Raw genomic sequence first — 19284 nt, 5'->3', positions numbered from 1 at the left:
ATCACTAAGAAGAAACAGTTTCATTTTTAGAAACGGGAATTTGTGTACTCCACAGAGGTAGTACTGCTGATTCAGCTCTCGAAATGAGGACTCGCTCACCGCTCTGGAAGAAGTCAAAAAACAAATGTGTTGCCGACATCCGGCTGATTTGTTTTTCTGACACGAATCCTTGCTGGCCACTGAGCCAGAAGCTGTCTTCTGCTTCAGAGGGAAGGAGAGAGATGCTCCCTGGCCTGTGCCGACTGGGCGGGCTGTCCGACTAACAGTGCTACCGAAAGCTGTGCTGAGAAGATCAACAAGCAAAGAGGAGGAGGCCAGGCAGACAGGAGCAGAGGATAATCACATATTCATGCGTCCTTCTTTTTGAGCCACCTTGTCATGGAAAGAGGGTGAATTCCATTTTCAGCTGGAACACCACAATTAGGAAGCACACAAACACAGTCACATAAGCATGTCCAAACATGTTTACACACAAAACTTGTATAAACACACACACACACACACACACGATAAATGGACTTTAACACTCCCACAGGGATGCTGCAATCACTTACTGCAGGTGGAGTCCGCTTCATCTGACCCGTCGGGGCACTCTGCCTCGCCGTCACATCGCCATCGAGCTGGCACACACTGCCCATTTTTACAGGCAAAGTCTGTAGTGGCACAGGTCTTCTTTGCTGCTGAGAGACAGAGAGGGAGAGAGAGAGAGAGAGAGAGAGAGAGAGGTGATGGTGTGTTACAGAACTCTGTGGATCGGCAAACGCATTAGGGACTAGTTATAGTCATCAGCGGTCTGCTGATTCAGAGAATGAGGGCCTATGAAAGACAAAAGCTGCTACAGTCAATCCATTGTGTGAGGGTGCATGGGAATACCAAGGTCTAAAGCCACCTGCCTGTTGAGCGTAACAGAAGCGCATTACAGTAAATGAAAACTCCCCGTATTAGATCTATTCAGCCTGTTAAGCTTGCATAGGCAAGGAATAAACACATAAACACCCATTCCGTCCACTATTGCTCACACTCATGGGAACATTTAGATTTTTGTGTGTCCCATACAAAAAAATAATATATTGAGAATATATTTTAGAAAATTTGGATTTTTTTTCTGTCAGAAAGTACGTTGAAAATATTAAAATACTAAAAATAAAATACAGTATATTTTTGCGCTGCATTAATATATTATAAATGCTTTCACAACATACCCATGGGCTGATAAAAATATTTCAATATATTGTAGAATATGTTTGTATGGGGTGCTTCTTTCACAGTCAACCTGCAGTGCTCCTTTCTGTCCAGTGTGTGCCGGACTGTTACAGTCACGGACTGCAGAATGCAGGCACTTTTATACAATCTTGGGAAAATTGGGGAGTTTGAAAATGCCACTACCAGGACAGAAGCTTCTTTCTTTCCTTGACACTGACTGAATGTAACAGTAGAGAGAGAGAGCACATCCCTGAAAAGAGCAGTATCTTAAATGCTTGATCCCATAACCTAATAGGTACTGACAAATGGTAAAGTAAGCTTTTACTGATTTCTTTTTGATGTAAATTCTCGTTTGTACACCATTCTGCCCTGCAGTCAAGAAAAAAAAATCTAAGTAGGTTACCAGAGAGCTACTCAGAATCAGAGCTGCAGAAAAAAAACATGAACTGTCTGCCCCAACAAAAAACTCAAGTTAACATGTTGTTTATATGGTTTACCTTGGGGTGTTCTGAAGGCTTAAGGTACAGGAATAAAATAATGTACCCCCTCAGGGAGCCATTATAGCTCTAACCATGCAAAAAGAGGGGCCATAACCACTGACAGACTCTGAAATCACCTGTGGTACTCTGTATGCACCACACATACCCCTTGGCCAGTGGAGCCATACTCTGAGAAAACAACCAACTATCTTCTTAGATTCTGATTTGAGCCCCATGTCACTTCTACTGTTTGGTCTGTCTCTGGCAGCTTTCATAAGTGTAATCAGCTGCATGTAAAGAGAGGTAAATTGCAGTGATTTTGCTTTAGTCCCCTGCTCAAGACATAGATATCATGAATACAGATCATGGATATCAGCTAAATAAAATATAATATATTCAATAGGCAACTGAAAGGCTGCTATGGTCTCTTGGTGTATATAATGTCTCAGCTGTAAAGACTGAGAGCTGAGATATTGTGCAACATAAGATTTAATAATGTGTCACATGAGTGGAAGAAAACTGAAGCCCCACAAAACACCAGTCTGTGGTTAACTGTTTAGTTCATCCCACAGTTAGTGTAACAGCTATGCATACATCTGTGTTCCTGGATCAATTCATTACAATTCACATACACAAGTAATTAAGAATGTGAGACTGTGATTAAATAACTGGTTTGTTGGGAGGGGGGTAAATGAAAAAAGACTAAACAGTTAAACCAAAAAGGAAAACGCAGTGGAAGATTAGAGGAGAGGTGTCCACAGAGGTTCTCGGTAATGGAATTACTTCTCCCGAGAGACTGAGCAAATCCCTGACTCTGCCCCCTGATCATGGTATCGGGATTTCATCTAACTCCCCTCCATCTCCCGGGCCGAGCAGCCAGATAACAAGGCCCCAGTCTGCCGCACAAATCCAGGAGGACACTTGTCATCTCCTTCCTCCAGCTCGAGGTTTGACCAAGACCGAGGAGCTGCTCGCAGGGGTGAAGCGGGGAGCCTCGACCTTGCTGATGCGAGGTCCGTTTGCACTGCCCTCCCCCCTAATTACACACAGAGCCTCGCCACAGCCTCCTTCTCAAGGACGAGTGGTAAACAAAGGGTGCGCAGCCAGCACCCTGCTTTATTATGGGTGAAATGGATTACGCTCTTCGGAGAGCGAGTTTTAATATTGTTACGTATGATAACATGTTTTTAATTATCCGAAGCAAAACTTTGCTTGAAGGCTCGCCAGATGTTGTCGAGCTGTGTGGGTTTAAAGTCTCTTGTGACTCCGCTAGCGCTCTCCATAGTGGGTTTTTCAACAAAAACTCAACACAGTCATGATTTTATTTGTTTCCCGGTTCTGCGGTGGGAGCTCCTTGGCTAACAATGAATGAATCTGGCCCATTCTCTGGCTGCTTGAAGGCTACAGCGACGATGACTGCTGAATTAAAATCTCTAATTCAACACAGAGCGTGCACACAGACTGCCCAAAATGATCCCACGGGCAAAGAAAAAGGCTACATTCTCAGACAGGCTGAGAAAAGGTCAGGGCAACATGTCCACTTCCATAGGAGACACAGTGTGCTGGTCAGAAGAGGCTGGAACAGAGCAGAAAACTGGTTATTTTTACTCATTCCCATGGCGATACAGACTAATTGGCAAAAGTCCATCTGTGGTGTACCTGTGTGAAAATAGCATTCAGCACTAAGAAGCACTGACATTTTCCAGATTACATGGTCTAAGGGTCACGGTGATTACTGATTGACTTTTCTGACCCGTGATGTTTACAAAGCACTGGCTGTTCTTTTAAGCTGCACAACGTGCAGTGAAAATAGAATAGACGCACGGACGCGATAAAGGACACATGAAGAGGTGAAGGTCAAAGTCATTCAATTTCCTCACTCCAGTTCCTCCATAGAACCTACTCCAGAATAGGAGGATTAAAGCAATAACAAAATAAGAACCTGGGGCAGTATCTACCTCAGGTGCGCTACTCCAAGAGATTAACCATGATCACCAATCTCCTTGTCTCCATGTGGAATTTATGCTAACAATCAGTGTCGGTCAGGGTCCATGAAAAGCCCCCAGATGTGGACGGAATTAAGCAGATAAATCGCTGGTTATATTATACCGATCATCCAAAGGCAACTTAAGCAGCCCAAACCTTTAATAACTGAATCATTTCCACTAATAGCTTGCCATGTCCAAGGCCTACACTCAGACTCCTCTATGACCCGGATCGGAAGGAGCAGGTGCATGTGCTCGCAGACCGCGCCACACTTCCCCCGCTGTGCAGAGCAGCCGCTGGCTCAGAGGAGCCGCAAGCCAGGGTGGGTGTGGATCCACGTTCAGGACGGTCTGATCAGAGCCGGGGAACAAAGCACGACGTCACGTGGACGGAGAGGAAAAATCAAAAGGGGCCGTGGCAAGGGGATTCCAGGGAGGAAATGTGTTTTCACATTTCACTGTGGTTCCAAAGAGTGGGGGGGGGGGGGGGGGGGGGGGGGGGGGGGGGGGGGGGGGGGGGGGGGGGGGGGGGGGGGGGGGGGGGGGGGGGGGGGGGGGGGGGGGGGGGGGGGGGGGGGGGGGGGGGGGGGGGGGGGGGGGGGGGGGGGGGGGGGGGGGCGATGGTGAAAGGGGCATGCTGAAAGGTTCTTCAGAAGATTAAAGGCCTTCTAGGAATCAACTGGAGACTGCAGATGCCAAGAGGAGAGGAAGAGAAACCAGAGAAAAAGAGAATATAAAAAAATAGCTGGGAAAAGTATAGCATGTCATGAGCACAAAGCGGAGAGATATGAAGAATCCTGTGAAGACGGACTTTCCCCCGAGGGAGAGGGCGGTTATCAACCAGAGGCATGTCTCACACAAACCCCCTGCAGAGGCCTGGGCTCCCTCTTCACAGAGGAAACACACTAGCCTCTCTGGGGACTACCAACTCAGCATGCCACTCCAGCTTTAGTGTCCAATAGTTATGTGGAGGAACCTTTGTGTAAGTAATCAACAGAACCTCCACAGGAAGGAAAGAGGACCTTCCAAGAAAAGGGGAAGAAACTGTTTTCCCTAAGAGAGTTGTGACATCTAGCGCACATCTACCACGTGCTTCAAAACCAAACACATAGGGCGACGGTAGATTTATTTCATAAGTGAAGTGGATTCCAAAGGCGGAACATAAAAAGCTAAACGAACACAAAAGAAAGCCATTTTCAAAAGCGCAGGCCCAGCAGCTCTGCAGCTGAATTACAAAGGTTAATCTACCTCCCCCGCCTTTCTGTACGCCAACATCTGAAAACAGTCATCCGCACTTCTTCCCCCTTTTTGTCTAAGACTTCAATGTGTCGGCGGCATCTGTGAGAGGAGAGGAGGGGAGCTCTACTGCAGGGGAATCCTCAGCTGCAGAGCGGGTACTGAGGACTATAATAGGGACAGCGCTCTCACACCGGCCAGGCCACACTGCTGCTTCCGAGGGGCAGGTTTGATCCATCAGTAGGCAGACCCCATAGATCCTCTCCTGTGCCTGCTTTTGTGAGCCATCATGATCACCAGAAGAGAACTGCCACCTGCGGCTTCCGCAACAGCACATTATATAAACAGAAAAGGCCATGAGAGGCTTCACTCTGAGATAAACTCCAAGGTGCCCGGGAGGGAAAAGGAAAAAATCTTGCAGTGCACAATTTCTTGCCCAATCTCTCTTCTATAGTCATATTAAAAAATCTGGCCATTAGCGCACATCTAATTTTGATAGGCCGCAATAAGCTGAGATCACGTTATGATCAAAGCAACAGCTCAGCAACTTTCTCTTATTTTCGGCTGTAAGGCTAAACATCCTTGTAAATTAAATCAATAGAAATATATTCCGCACAATATCTGAGACATAATGAGTTTTGTTTCCTTTTGACATGGCTTGCCTGAAGGTTTTGCACACCCCACAAATATTTTGATTGTTGCTGTCCAGCTGAATACATAACCGAATGGTTTGCGTAAGGGTTTTTCAGAGCGTAACTCGTAGCATTAGACGGCTTTCTAATTAAGTTGCAAAACAAAAGACCCATTGTTTAAGTGTGGAGGCAAAAGAATAGGAGTGATGGGGAGGGCAGATGGCATGTGATTACCATGCTTGGTGATAAAGTTCCTTTTAAAAAACACTAAAATAAGGGAATGATCAGATAAGTCTCGTCCACTGCCACTTCTAACAACCCTAGAAGACTGTCCACTCTCACACTTTAGGGCACATTGTAGCCTCCTGACAAGAATATGGGAGGAATACTAGAATTACTTACAGGGTTTAACTTACAGCTGTGAAAGAGTGGAAGTATCATTACAGGTGTGAGTGTGAGTATTACTGTAGGTGTACGAGAGTGAGAGTATTCTGACAGGTGTGAGGGAGTGTGAGTATCATTACAGGTGTGAGACAGTGGGAGTATTCTGACAGGTGTGAGAGAAAAGCGACAGGTGTTTTTAGGCACTCTGTAAGGCCCCCTCCTGCTGGCCTGCGTCTCATTAGATGGTGGCATTTGCAGCAGGCCCTGCAACCGTCTGGTGTCCTGCCTGCCCCTGACAGTGCCTGCGAGCGCTGACCTGCATTGATTTATTAAAATCTCCACCCACCCCTCCCCCCTGCTACCCATCTGCCCCCTCCTGCACGCTGAATCTCCTTGATGGGTCAATGTTTTAATCACATCAATCTGCGCCATGCGCACATTCTGCCTTGTGTCTCCACCCCAGCCCCCACGCGCCCCCTTCCCTCCCCTCCCCTCCCCCCGCAGTGAACCACAGAACAGTCTGGGCCGTAAGCGATACCCATGCTGTTATTGCCGGCCCATTAGCCCTCCCTGGGGTCAACTCCATCACTGGCGCAGGGGAAGAGAATATTACGCTGCCCTGTCTCAGACATGAAAATGCAGTTTAAAGCACTCCCAGTCCACCTTCAGAGTGCACTCTGCCCAAGAATGCCACTTCCACACGGATCCGTCTCGCAGCTGTGGAGCACCTCTGTCCCTGATCTCCATAGTGACCGAGCGAACGGGCCACCCTTTGACACTGTGATGACATTAGGAGGGTTTAAAGAATGGACTCTTCAGTCATTCTACAGTATTCTATTAAATAATAATAGCAGCATGGCCATGACAATATCATCAAGCAAAATAATATAAAAGCCAACAAAATGCTCACAATGACAATTTATGAGGGAACTATTCTATAAAATATGGGACTAGGAGCAGAATAATGGCATTTATATTACCTCCCTCTGACCTTAACGACAGCAAAAGGCATTACGAAATCAAAGGTATCAAAAGCCATCAAAGAATCCTCAATTACAGTACACTCTAGTTCCCACACAACTAATTATGAATAATGAAAAATGATTTGCTCTACTGCAATGTTTAATTTGATAAAAAGAGAAAAAAAAACAAAACGCTGCACTGCGCAAAATGTGTAATTTTTCTCCCCACAAGCTGCCGAACCACATAGGTTCTCATCATCGCAGCGCCCGCCATAAAACAAGATAAATTGCTGGCAGATTTATTTACTAAAAAAATCAGCAGACAGACGGTGACACAGACGACAAAGCCCGGAAACAAAAGACAGGATGAAATTCCCCCCACTGACAAAGAGGAATTCATTTCAATTGCAATTACCTGCCACGAGAAAAGGAATACAGCGCATAAAAACATTATCCTCCTCAGAGGGAGGGCTGCACATTAAAACTGCCGCCTTGAATTGCCTGGAGATTTTAGCGACAACAAGAAGTAATTATTTTCATTGTGAGGGAGCAGGGCGACTCTCCAGAAGGAGGGGATGGGGGGGGGGGGGGGCTGTGTCCAGGCGTGCTGATGGTGTACAAAGCAATCGAAAATTTCACTTTCCCCTGTCCCCTTGGCACAGCAGGATTTTCCCTGTTATTTCCTTGCTCCCCTCCCTCCCTTTGTCTCGGCGTGTGCGTGTTTTTACATCCGGTTCTGCAGCGACGGCACTCTACCTGCCCGCCCGCCATTCGTCACTGCCAGGCCAGGAGGTACGGCCCTGCCCCCGGGACGCGGGGAAGCTGCTGACGCGCCGGGAGCCGGCCGAGACGCGCTCAGAGCGCTGATCTATTAAGCGCATACCGAGCGTGGCACGTGTCACCAGCAGTTTTGTCTCTGTTGTTGTTGCCATTGTCATCAATGCACGAGGGAGAACGACACAAAAGAAACTCAGATATTGATGGAGAGCTGTTTTTCGTGAACAGCCCGGCACAATTTTTTTCCATGTCTTACACCAGGACACTAATAACCGGCATATGGCAAGAGTGGCTGTAACGAGGCTCGTGCAAACCAGTATTAATGACTGGTCGGGCTGTGTGACTGTGTGAAAAAACCAACAGTGAGAAGCACATTTCAGCTGTTCTATGACCAAAGAGATTACAGGGAAAGTCAGAGCAGACATGTGCCTGCTAATCCCACCGGTTTTTCGTTGATCATCGACTGAGGATGAAGAGAATGAATGTACACAATGGATAAGCCTTTGTATGGTGTTACAAAGCCTAATGATTTGGGGGAGGGTCATATGTTATGGAAACGACTTTGTGGCAACATATTAAGAAGACTACATTTCTGTGCTTTGAAAGGAAGCCAAATGATGGCATTCAAGCAAGCGAGGAGGAACATCAACACTTCGAATTCCTATAATAAGGTGCAGACGGCCAATGCAGATGTCGAAATTGAAACGTATTCTTTTGCGATTTCATGATTCTGGTATTGTTCTCCAGGACAGGGTCAGACATAATGTTAAGGTCTTGGTTGATACTTAGTAGTGATCCATAATTAGACTGGATAAGGACAGGCTGCTTACTGCATACAGAGAAAAGTTAAAAAACATCAACATTCAAAACAACAGGGCAGAGCCATGGGCAGTGTGCTTTCCTTGTGGATCGACCACTGTTGACTGAGACTATCTCGATTTAGTCTGAAAAGGTAGAGGAAAGTAAATGAGGCCCTGAAGAAGAAAAAAAAAAAACAAAATGCCTTCCTTGCTTTCAGGTCAAGTTTTAAAGGGATGATCTATAGTTACCTACTATTGTTGAGTGATTTTAATCAGCGTGGGTATCAGAGCACGCCGGCAGAATAACAGTTCACTAACTTCCTCTCCCTGAATGTTTTCCAGTCACCTAGGCGTATCCACGACAACCTCAACCATCAGAATACAAATGAATCCCCCATGTCACAATGTCACACACCGCCCCGCACTTGCTGACTTCTCATTTCATCGCAAGTGACAAGGGAGTAAACAGCAGGCAGGGCTACAACAGCCGAGGTGCAATTCCCAGCGCGAGTGAATTCAAAAGCAGCCGTGTTTTGAGACGGCCGAAGACGTGTTTGCCTTTTTCTGCAGCGAATTATGAAAGCAGAACCAGCAGGTGCTCTTCCCGACATGGCAGGACAGAGACGCTGAATTCGGCCCCTCTGTCCCCTGGAATGCCAGGAGGAGGAGAGCCCTTGCGTCCCAGCATTGGGGCTCCAAACAAGGGCCACCTCTTCACTGACGTCCAAGATGCAAATCGCTCATCAAAGTTTCACAGTTCGACTCCGGTTAACAAAATGCAGAGAACGCTCCCTTTATCTCTCTCTCTCTCTCTCCTCTTCCTCTGCCTGTGTTTTCATTCTCCGTACCGCGGGGGGCTTGGCATGAGCCCTGCCAAATTGGGCTCGGCAGCCATCAAAGGCGCCCAGAGCGAGTGGGAGCTGCTAAGATCAATGCCTCTGCCCCTAGCAGGTGAGCCGTTTTAATATTTCCACTGTCTGGCTTCTCCAGCTTAGGGAGCTTAGGGAGGGTTGAACTCTGGCTTTCAGAGATAACCGCTTTAAATACAAAATAAATGAAAGGAAAATAAATCTGAAGAAGGTCTTTCATTTAAAGGGCATCTAGGTTTACTCTCTGAGTAAAAAAGTCAAGCAAGGGAGTATGTTTTTTGAATGTACGAAGCATTTATCAATCAGTCTTGTCAAGGCCATCAACTGAATTAAGAGTCATGTTCAGCCAGACATTTAACCTGGGTTTAATTTTCAAACACTGGGGAGTTTGAAAAGTCTCTAGGGAGCGTAGGAATCCATATCAACCCCCATTCAGATATATGTATCAAGTGATAATAAGTCAGGTATTGATCACTGTTAAGAAGATGAACCTAAGTGTGTCTACTGGTGTCGCTGTGATGATTTTCTAATCGTTTACCTTGCAGAGACTTGATTTCATACAACAAAATGTGTACTGTTCACAGAAGAAATGTGACCCATATCTTAAGAAAGCCTGGTGTACCTGCATTTCCCCCGATCGCACATTTATCACACTTTACATTCATGCAATTCCCTTTCAGACAGCACCAGGGAGTCTTCATTGATCTGTGTTTAAATCCCTTCTTAAACCTTCTTTGATTTGGCATTAGATTCTTGATTCATGACTAGACGCACCCTTGTAATATGCATCACATCTTGCGGTGGAGGGAAATAATCCTGTTGGAGAGTTCTGGCAAGGCCTAACGATAAATAGCACACCTTTTAAGTCCATGCTGTATGACATCAGCATTCACACACAATATGTGTGGAGTGATTCATTCTCCAGGCCCAAAGCTATTTCACTTTTGTTAGGTACATTTAGAGGCCTAAAAATCTGTGTTGGTATATTGATTTCTGACTAATCTACAGGAAGCAAAGGTGTTCAGATGGGCCTCGGCGTTGCATAAAAATACTCCTTGTGCCCAAAACGGCACTCCATTCACACGAGTGCTGAACTACATCGGGGACAGCCCCACTTCACCACCTGACGGGAAGACCGCCAGCTCACTTGTCAGACTACAATGCGGAGGAGCCTGATGCTTGAAAAGAGAAAGCGGATGCTGACCTGAGCCTTCCTCTCCGAGCCCGCATGGGAGCGCAGCAGAGGAGAGGGAGGGTGGCCGCCGGGGAGCGCCGCCGCGAGACGGCCTGGCCCCCGTCCCTGGCCACAGCATTGTGAGAGGAAACAGTGCGCCTCTGTTCTGCTGCTCCGACATGCTGAGAATAAGAAGGGGGACGGCTTGGACAGGGCCCCGCACGGCACATTGGTAACGGTGCAGCGCGCCATTGTCTGGCCCAGTCGCTTGGGCAAAGGGCCTCGTTGTTCCTGATGAATAAGTGGACGCATAGGGAAAGGACCGCTGCTCCAGCCTTGAGTATGAGAGCAGGTCTAACAGTGTGCCGTGGAAATAATTTACAGCACTGTCGGAGTTAATGCTTTTCACTACAACTAAAGGCACTCTAGGTAAGCTCTCTCCCGCACAATAGAAAGGACCACAGCAGCATGTAGAAAAATAAATTATTGAGCAATTTCTAAAAGAAAGAAGTGGTATTATTTGGAAAGTTGGGAGAAAATTGTGTAGGACAAATAAGTGACTCTTCTGCCACCTGGCTGGGGGCTGCACTAGCTGAGTTTGAGTAAAGCTCATTGCCCTTCCAGTATTTGCACTGATGCACAGAGAAGGAATAAAATTCTCCCAGACTTAAGCATCCCCACTTTCACAACCACCCCGCCTCCCCCCAACGGCCACTGTGCTCAGAGTGAGATCAAATATGACACTACTTTCAATGTTTGTTTTCATCTTTTGATTTGTATCGGGTATAATAAACCAATAACCTCAGTGCCACATAAGCTCAACTGCACCAGCTGAAATTGGATCTGCAAAGCCAATTATTCTCTATGGCAATGGGCCGTTTGGAAGCACATAGGTCCTTAAAGGTAACTGTCCTCCGCAACAACAACAAAAATTGCATTCATAATAATTTTTTTTTAAAAAGAACAGAATGCATTTGCTTCTACTGTGTGTATATTCACACAAGAATAAATAAATAAACGTGTCGAACTTCTTTCTTCACAGTTGTATACATATGTCACACAAGAGCAGTTTGTGAAATAAGCTGGTATCTATAAGCATACACTCTCATGCCATTTCGAGAAACTGTTTCTTCTCAGAATGACACAAAAGCCTGCACATCTTTTGCCACACTCTCCTCTCAGCCCTTCATCATTGTAATTGGCCTTGCCTTCGTATGCTACACCGTGGAGTGCTTTTAACAATCTATATATGGAACACTTACAAAAATGCACCCAGGTGAGCAATTTTTCCATTCTACAAAAATTGCACTACCACTAAAAGGATACCTGAACAATAGATCAGGTCAATAAATGTCATTGAATTGGCCACAGTTGTTTTCAAACTAATGCACATTTGACAGAAGCATATAAAAACCTGGACACCACAAATGATATCTAACATACAGTATTTTACAAGTATACTACTTTTGCCCTGTGATCTCGAAACTCCCCTGCCCAGTTAACTAATAAGGTTTTATTTGGAAGGAAAAAGTTCAGCCTTGCTTTTTCATTTCAGTTACAATATGAGAGATTCAGCTTATTAAAATTCATGGCCTTTTTCTCTGTGGAAATTAAGCGCTAAAAGCAACTGCAGCCAGGGCATGTTTCTGATGACCTTCAAATGAGGTATGATGTAGAGAAGGTGCTGTGGCATATCATATCCCTCCCACGCAAACGGAAGACCCCTCACTAACCACGCATGGCCTACACCTCAGCCTCTACAACCCACTTTCATTTAGAGTTCCAACTGCACTGCGCAAACCCAGTTGAATTCAATGTTTTTCAAAAGTAGACTCAGAGCGGAACGCACACAAGCAGCATTCTTAAATGTGGGCAGTCATTTTAAAGTTAAGTTCTCCAGCTTTTAGTTTTTGCATGTTAGAGTAAATATATATTTATATAAGTAATATATTTGTCTTTCTAAATTTTGATTTTTTGCAGTGAGAACTCAGGGCCAGCATATCTAAGACCTGGGACAGATGGGGGGATGAGAGGCTAAGCACAGAGGGGAGCTAATCATATTGGCATTCTCCTCCTTCATCCTGCCTCACCCAACCAAGCGACTTCCCCGACCTCAGCGGGGCATGGAACAAGCTTTCTTTTTTATTTCATTATTTCAATGGCAGCTTATAGATCCTAATTACATTACTGCCAGCCGTATGGAGGGGACAAAAAACTAGGGGAAATGTGAAATTGAAATTGAATCATTATTTAATGGAAAGGAAGTGTAATCCCTGGCACTTCTGAGATAATTTGTTTTAAGAAAGAACATTACCAGTTCCCTGGTAAGAGGATAACACATGTACAGAGAGATGGAAAGAGGGAAAGAGGCATTTCTACTGAGTAGATGAGAGTGCTGACAGCGGGTGTCGTTTTGTGCTATTCCCTCTAACTGTAGGCAACACACAATGATCGTCGATCAATACCAGACTGTTCAGCCGATTGGATTTGTGTAAACTTGCCACTGGAGTTCGAACTAAAAAGGAATGTTGAAAATGCTGAAATGCTTTATTCAGCAGATGATTACACAGCAGTGATAGCCATTCAAACAGACGTGAAATTAATGCATTCTCTATGAAGGCCATTGTGTGGCCAAGACTTAAAAAGATGTGACAGTAATTCAACCATATTTTTTGCAACCCTCATTCTCTCAGACTTTAGAAAATATGAATTGAAGTTTCTTCATTTTGCACTTGAAAGATGTTCCACTGTAAATGTGTTGTAGCAATCCTGAATGCAAGTTTCAGGCCAATATTTTTCCTTTGCCTATGATTCACCTTTTGATTACACATTGATTGTGTTGAGGTTTTCCCTACTACATCTCAGCCTTGTTTCCATGCTTTGTTAAATAGCAAACTTAAAAGTGTTCATTTTTAATAAATATTTCCCCAAGAATAATGCTAGCTTTTTAATATGTGATACTTGGTGTATCCCCTAGTGCCATTCAGTCAAGGCAGGTTACCCTGACAAATACAGCAACTCTATTAGATGCACAGTTTGTAATTAAATTATTGGTCTTTGGTCTTTATTTCTAACAACGCTGTCTGCAAATGTGCCACATATATACCTTGACTCTCCTTAATCAGGTCCTGCAAGCTAAACAACGCTCTTGTGATCGATGTCCAAGTTGAGTACATGTTGTTTTCACATTGCAAAATTTCCTGACTATTAGACATTGTTTTGAAGAAAAAAGCAATAAAATACTAGTGATTTATGTAAATGTGCATCTCCACACCCCGTAATCTACCACGTTTACTAACAGTATTGTCAGGGGAAAGGGTGATCTTAAATGGAAAACATTAAATGAAAATACACCAACATTTACTTGAAGGTCAAGGTTCATTTCAGACTGATGTTTAGGCCAGCACCCATCTACATACTAAATGCTTGCTAATCTTTACAGCAGGCTGAACTCATTCACCCCACTGTGAACACAGTCACATTGTTCAGTGGCCATTGTGTACGATCCCCCCCCCGCGTAGCAACGTGACAGCTATACCCTTCAAGCCCAAGATTAATGCTGTCCCCAAATCGACTCCATAAACCCCTCCCCTCTCGTCAGGGAACACACCCTTTCCAATGATTCACTGTTGCCCTGTTCGCAGGGAGGTACAGGCAGGCCCAAAGCCATAAATGACATGACTGTGTAGGCCATGCCCAAAACCCTGTGCTTGCTGCTGTTACCATCATGGAGTCTTTCTGTCACACATCTGGAAACATTATTGCATGTTAGTGTGTGCATGTGTATGTGTGGCGATGCATGTGCTGTGTGCTAAATTATCACTATTACATGTTATTATTATATTCATTTAGGAGACATCCAGTTATCAAGGGCAACTTGAAAACGATTAGAAATTACAATGCAAAATGCAAATACCTGATGAGGCAGTACAACACAACCCGTTTGCATACAACTATCTAAAAGGTAATTTACTTACTGGAACAACAAAATCAAACACTCGGATCAAATTTGTTATGCAACCAAGTGTAACCAAAAAATGTTGGTATTCCCTGTGCCTGTCTCTTAAAGGATTTTTTTTTCAGTTTGAAAGGACTTCACGGAGAATAGTGCAACAAATTCAAATCAGCTCTGCTTATTACCCAGATTCAGTTCTAGGTTGTGACAAGCCGAGAGACAAACTTCTGCTGTACTTCCTCCAGAGACACAGCTCCCAAACAGTGCAGATATGAACAGTACAATAAAGTGACATTTACTGGTGAGGTCAAAAGGCACAAAGCAATTATTTCATTATGTCATCTTATTGGCAAAAAAGCACAATTAAATACTCTACACTGCAGTGACAGAAACCATCATATTCAACCAAGAGAATCTGCACTGTACACTATGTGTGTCCTTAAATAGGCTCTGAGATCTCCTGTGATGTGTTCTCTCTGAAGCCACGGCAGTGTCTCCCCCAATAGAGATATGAAGTTCTGTAAACTGCAAACTGCTGCTGCTGCCTCCGCACTGACAGCACAGTGCTCCATCGGTCCGTTCTCTTGCGATCACACAGTGAGTGCGCACAAATGCAGTGCAGGACAGCGCCATGTTCGACTCGGTTTCAGCTCTTTGCGTGTTAAAACCGCCTTGTCTCCATCTTTTGTTTTCTCTTTTTAGCCTTGAAGTATATGGCACTGCAAATGTTCTTTTTGATTCACACGCACATGCACTCACACACACACACACACACACATTTGCAGGCACGCGTGCATGCACACACACACGAACAGATGGACTGACGCACGCACGCACGCACGCACGCACGCACAGGCAAACAAAACAAAAAAAAAACAATAGAAGTGTGAGAAATGCCAAAAGGCAACTTTTCAGTTTTGAAAGGTATTAATGGCAATGAATTCCATTATTGGTGATAAGCAGCTTAATGGGTAACACTATGATAAGCACATTCTCTTCAGCACTACAAGACAAATGGTGTCATTATTCTTGACTGAAGTGAGGAAGTGTGGTTCATACAAAAACATGGCGCATCCTGTTTTGCAAATAAGATGCTAATAGGACTTTCTATTCAGACTGATGGATACACCAGCAAATTCAAGGCAAGTTTATAGTGCACACGTATGTGTAGGTTCACATAATACCCAGGCTTTTACTGAGGTGGTTAAATGCTACACACTTGCATTAGAGTTGTTATCATTAATAAAAAAGTAAGCAACTAAAACAAGATTACAGTTTTTTAGAATAAATATGCTTTTTAAATATTCACAATTTTATTCAGTCAGTGTACCCATAGTTAAATAAGAGTGACCACTCTAGTTCACAGTGATAGTCCAAAACAGTTCATATTCTTAATGATTAATAATGACGACAGCTTAACCCACACATGCAGAAGGGAGCGACCAGTACTTAGAAATTAAGCATGTGTTATCAAACAACAACAGTAACTAATGGGCAGCAAGAGATGCTCTCTGAAACCGGGAAGAGCTCCTCTAGTTCTTACAGCAAGCATTAGTTTAACTGAACCAGGATCAGCACTGGGAGGCACCATCTACGCAGATCTCACAGCCAGGGCAAGATTAGATCAGTATTCAGATTCCGCTTGCCAGTACAAACATAGAAAAAATATAAAGCTGTTGGAGGGAGCAAATCTCAGAGCAAACGATAAAGGGTTTTTTTTTTCGAAGTGGGATAGTGACATGGACGGCCAACTCTCAGAGAGCTGCTCTTTGAGATGAGTATTTGCTCACACTGATATTTCCCAGGCCCCTTGGCTAATTTCAGTGTGTGGCACAAACCGCAGAAATCCCTCCACATTTTCAGATGGAGCTGAAAAACAATGGTGAGCTTGGCAGACTGCTCAGTTGGCAAAAATGCAATTAAGAATTGTAAAAGCTTGAAGGCAGACACTGTCTTAGCCAGGATCGCCCACCAGCAAGAAAGCATCGAGAATGGATGGGGGTCAAATTCACGACAGCCGGCAGATAAATCACCTGGATTGCGCAATAAACGTCTAAAATATCGTGTTCCCTTGCTCTGTGAGCGCATTTGCTTATCGGCACGTCGGGCCTTTCGTCCTACAGAGGGCAGCCGTAGTGATGAGAGCACCATGCCAGGGTGCGCAGTCAGACCGCTGCTGAGAATTCTGGGGCATTTTATTCCCATGAGCGCATCTGCACTTACAAAGAAAAGATGAGCTTCGCCAAGAGAAACATTCTGGGCAAGCATCAAACCGACCTTTCTATGCCACGTAGCTGCAAAGTGGCCCTTCCGCTTCTGTCAGCATGGTTTTTGAGTGGTTTTAAAACTAAATTGAATAATTCACCACTGTCCGTTCTGGTCTAATCTCAGAAAAAGAGACACGCAGCGAGGACTATGCCAAATACTTCACATTTCTGAGACGAGAAGAATCCAATTAAAGGGAAGGAAACAATATACTTGAAAACATAATTATATCCATCGACTCAATGAAGGACAACAAGTTAATGTATGTGTAAAGCTGCAATAATATGTTGCACAGTCATGCAGAATGTGATGTATTGTCCTCTGATCTGAGGCTACAATAGATTGACTTGTTGTTCAAGAATTATCTCAATAGTACATTTATTTAATAAACTCTTTTATTGCCAGCATTCAAATGCAAAACTTAATATTCATAATTTTGACAAGTAACTTTATATGCAATTTATTTATAATTACATATCTTGAAGCATTTGATGAATTTGAACAATGATTCATTTATGCAGCACCTTGCATACAAGGATCTCAAAGCACATCTCAAAAGAGGGATGACTCATTTCATCCACTACAATGTGAATGATGCATGTTAGTCATTTTCAGAAATAAGGCAACTTCTTCATTTGGCTAACTGAGGCTACTAATTACTTGAACCAAACTGTGAGAATAAGACTCAGAATTTAGCCAGGAGAGTGGGGTTAAGTACTACTTGCAACAAGGTCCAATGACACAGAGACTCAGAGATTCAAAGGAGTTACACGAAGGGTCAGGTGCTCATCAAAGGTCTAAATGACAGCAGTTACCACTGTCACTCTGTGACTGCAGTGGACACTGGTGTCACTTCTATTACCTCCTCAAACAGCAACCTACTTTTCTCAAGAAGTCATCAAAAAGTCCAAAATCAAGTTAAACCTAGTCAGTCTTCTGACAAAAGAGATCTTTAAGGTCATATCAGTGCTGGCTTTTAGAATTGAGTAAGTTACTTATATTCATTGAACTCTTCATTGAAAATAACAAACATTTTTGAAACACATCAATGGTCTCAAACAAACTTAAAGTTTAGCACATGAAGTCTCCTTCAAAGTAAATAGCTTACCAAAACAATAGCCAAAGGGGTATTTGACTGGAGATTTTATTTTGAAATATCTGAGGTGTTACAACTGAATTATTTATTAGTAAAACAAATTTCTGGCTTCAGTTTTATTTGCCAGTGTGTACTGCATGCTAACAGTGATTTTAATATTCACTGATGTTAGATTCCCAAATTTTTACATCAGGGCCAAAAATCTGTTCTCTGCTCTGGCTGAATTTATAACAAATCTCTAATTAAATGGCAGTGAAAAAGCAATCATAGCAGGAAAGTAAATAACTGATTTCAAATGTTAAAATAAGCTAATTAGTCCATAATGTTAATAATGCACGTTGTGTTCATTGTAAAAATTACTCCCAACAGCTTATTTGTCTTAGATATACCTCATTTGTCTGAAAGCAGCTGGCTTGCTTGGAACAGTAACAGTAATAACATTAAACTATGCTTAGAATCTATTCTTTTACAAGCAATGAAACTATTTATACGAAAAAGATTTAAAGAAGAACTGAACAATAACTTTTTTGCATGTTTTATTATGAGGAGGACATATTCCCCCTCTCTTCTACAAAGGAAATATAAATTCTCAAAACAATCAGGATGCAGCTCTAGCTCTGTGTAATAATATCCCTCAGAGGATGTTTGACACTGATTGCCTGCATTCATCTGTGTTCCTGACATTCATCTTAGAAAAGAAACATATTCTTTAATTTGGATTTATCATCGCAAGTCAAGCTTGTATTGCTAATGATTCAGCCTTTAAGGAATTGCCTCATATATGCATGAGACGAATGATGCCGGAATTCTGCCAAAATATGTATCCAGAAATGCAGTTTCTCTCAGCGAAAGAACAGTAAAATGAATGTTATTGTATGAAAGAATGTTGGGAGGTTGAATTAATAAGGGCTTCATGTGTATTTCTCGCACTACTACTATGACCAAACATTTTATGTTATGACCACAAAAGGACACACTGTTTGTTTGTTTGTTTCTGTGTGTGTGTGTGTGAATGCGTGTGTGTGTAGTTGTGTGTGCGTGTGCATATGTGTGTGCATACTCATACGTGTGCATGTGTGTGTGTGGGTGTGTAAGTCAGTATGTATCCTTCATGAAGCAGTTTATTTTTTCATGTTGAAAAGTCAACAACATCCAAAAACACAATGCTTGTTTGTTTTCTGCAAATATATGTGAAGCACGGAGTGTCTCTTCTTTTCTTTGAGTGCCAAAATCATGATTGCAATGGCTATTCCATGGGGACCTTGCCAGTTCCAAGCAAAAGTGCGCATGTATATCCTTTCTGGATAAGCAGAATCCTAAATGGTCTACTTTTTCTCTGAGAGTAATAACAAGATCAGGATTAAGTTTTACCAGAATGGATATTTACAGATTTTTGCCTAGAAACAGCTTGATCTCTACGAATAACCAGTCATATACAATCATGGTTTTGGCAGCAAAATCTAAGAT

The 19284-nt window shown here is 43.5% G+C and overlaps 1 protein-coding gene across 6 annotated transcripts in view; it reads right to left on the bottom strand.

The window, feature by feature from the left end:
• The window catches only part of lrp8 (low density lipoprotein receptor-related protein 8, apolipoprotein e receptor), a 107835-nt gene that overhangs the window by 54743 nt on the left and 33808 nt on the right, over window positions 1-19284 (bottom strand). For 3 of the 6 annotated variants that reach the window (XM_036516379.1, XM_036516387.1, XM_036516369.1), the window contains exon 3: window positions 555-680. In XM_036516379.1, the coding sequence (XP_036372272.1) occupies window positions 555-680 (126 nt within the window). The remainder of the gene's footprint in view (window positions 1-554; window positions 681-19284) is intronic. The other 3 variants (XM_036516392.1, XM_036516400.1, XM_036516372.1) reach the window with 1 other exon arrangement.

The sequence above is a fragment of the Megalops cyprinoides genome, chromosome 2 (genome assembly GCF_013368585.1).
Source record: "Megalops cyprinoides isolate fMegCyp1 chromosome 2, fMegCyp1.pri, whole genome shotgun sequence".
Classification (NCBI taxonomy): Eukaryota; Metazoa; Chordata; class Actinopteri; order Elopiformes; family Megalopidae; genus Megalops; species Megalops cyprinoides.
The sequence above is the reverse complement of the archived record's forward strand: the minus strand, read 5'-3'. Positions and strand labels throughout refer to the sequence as shown.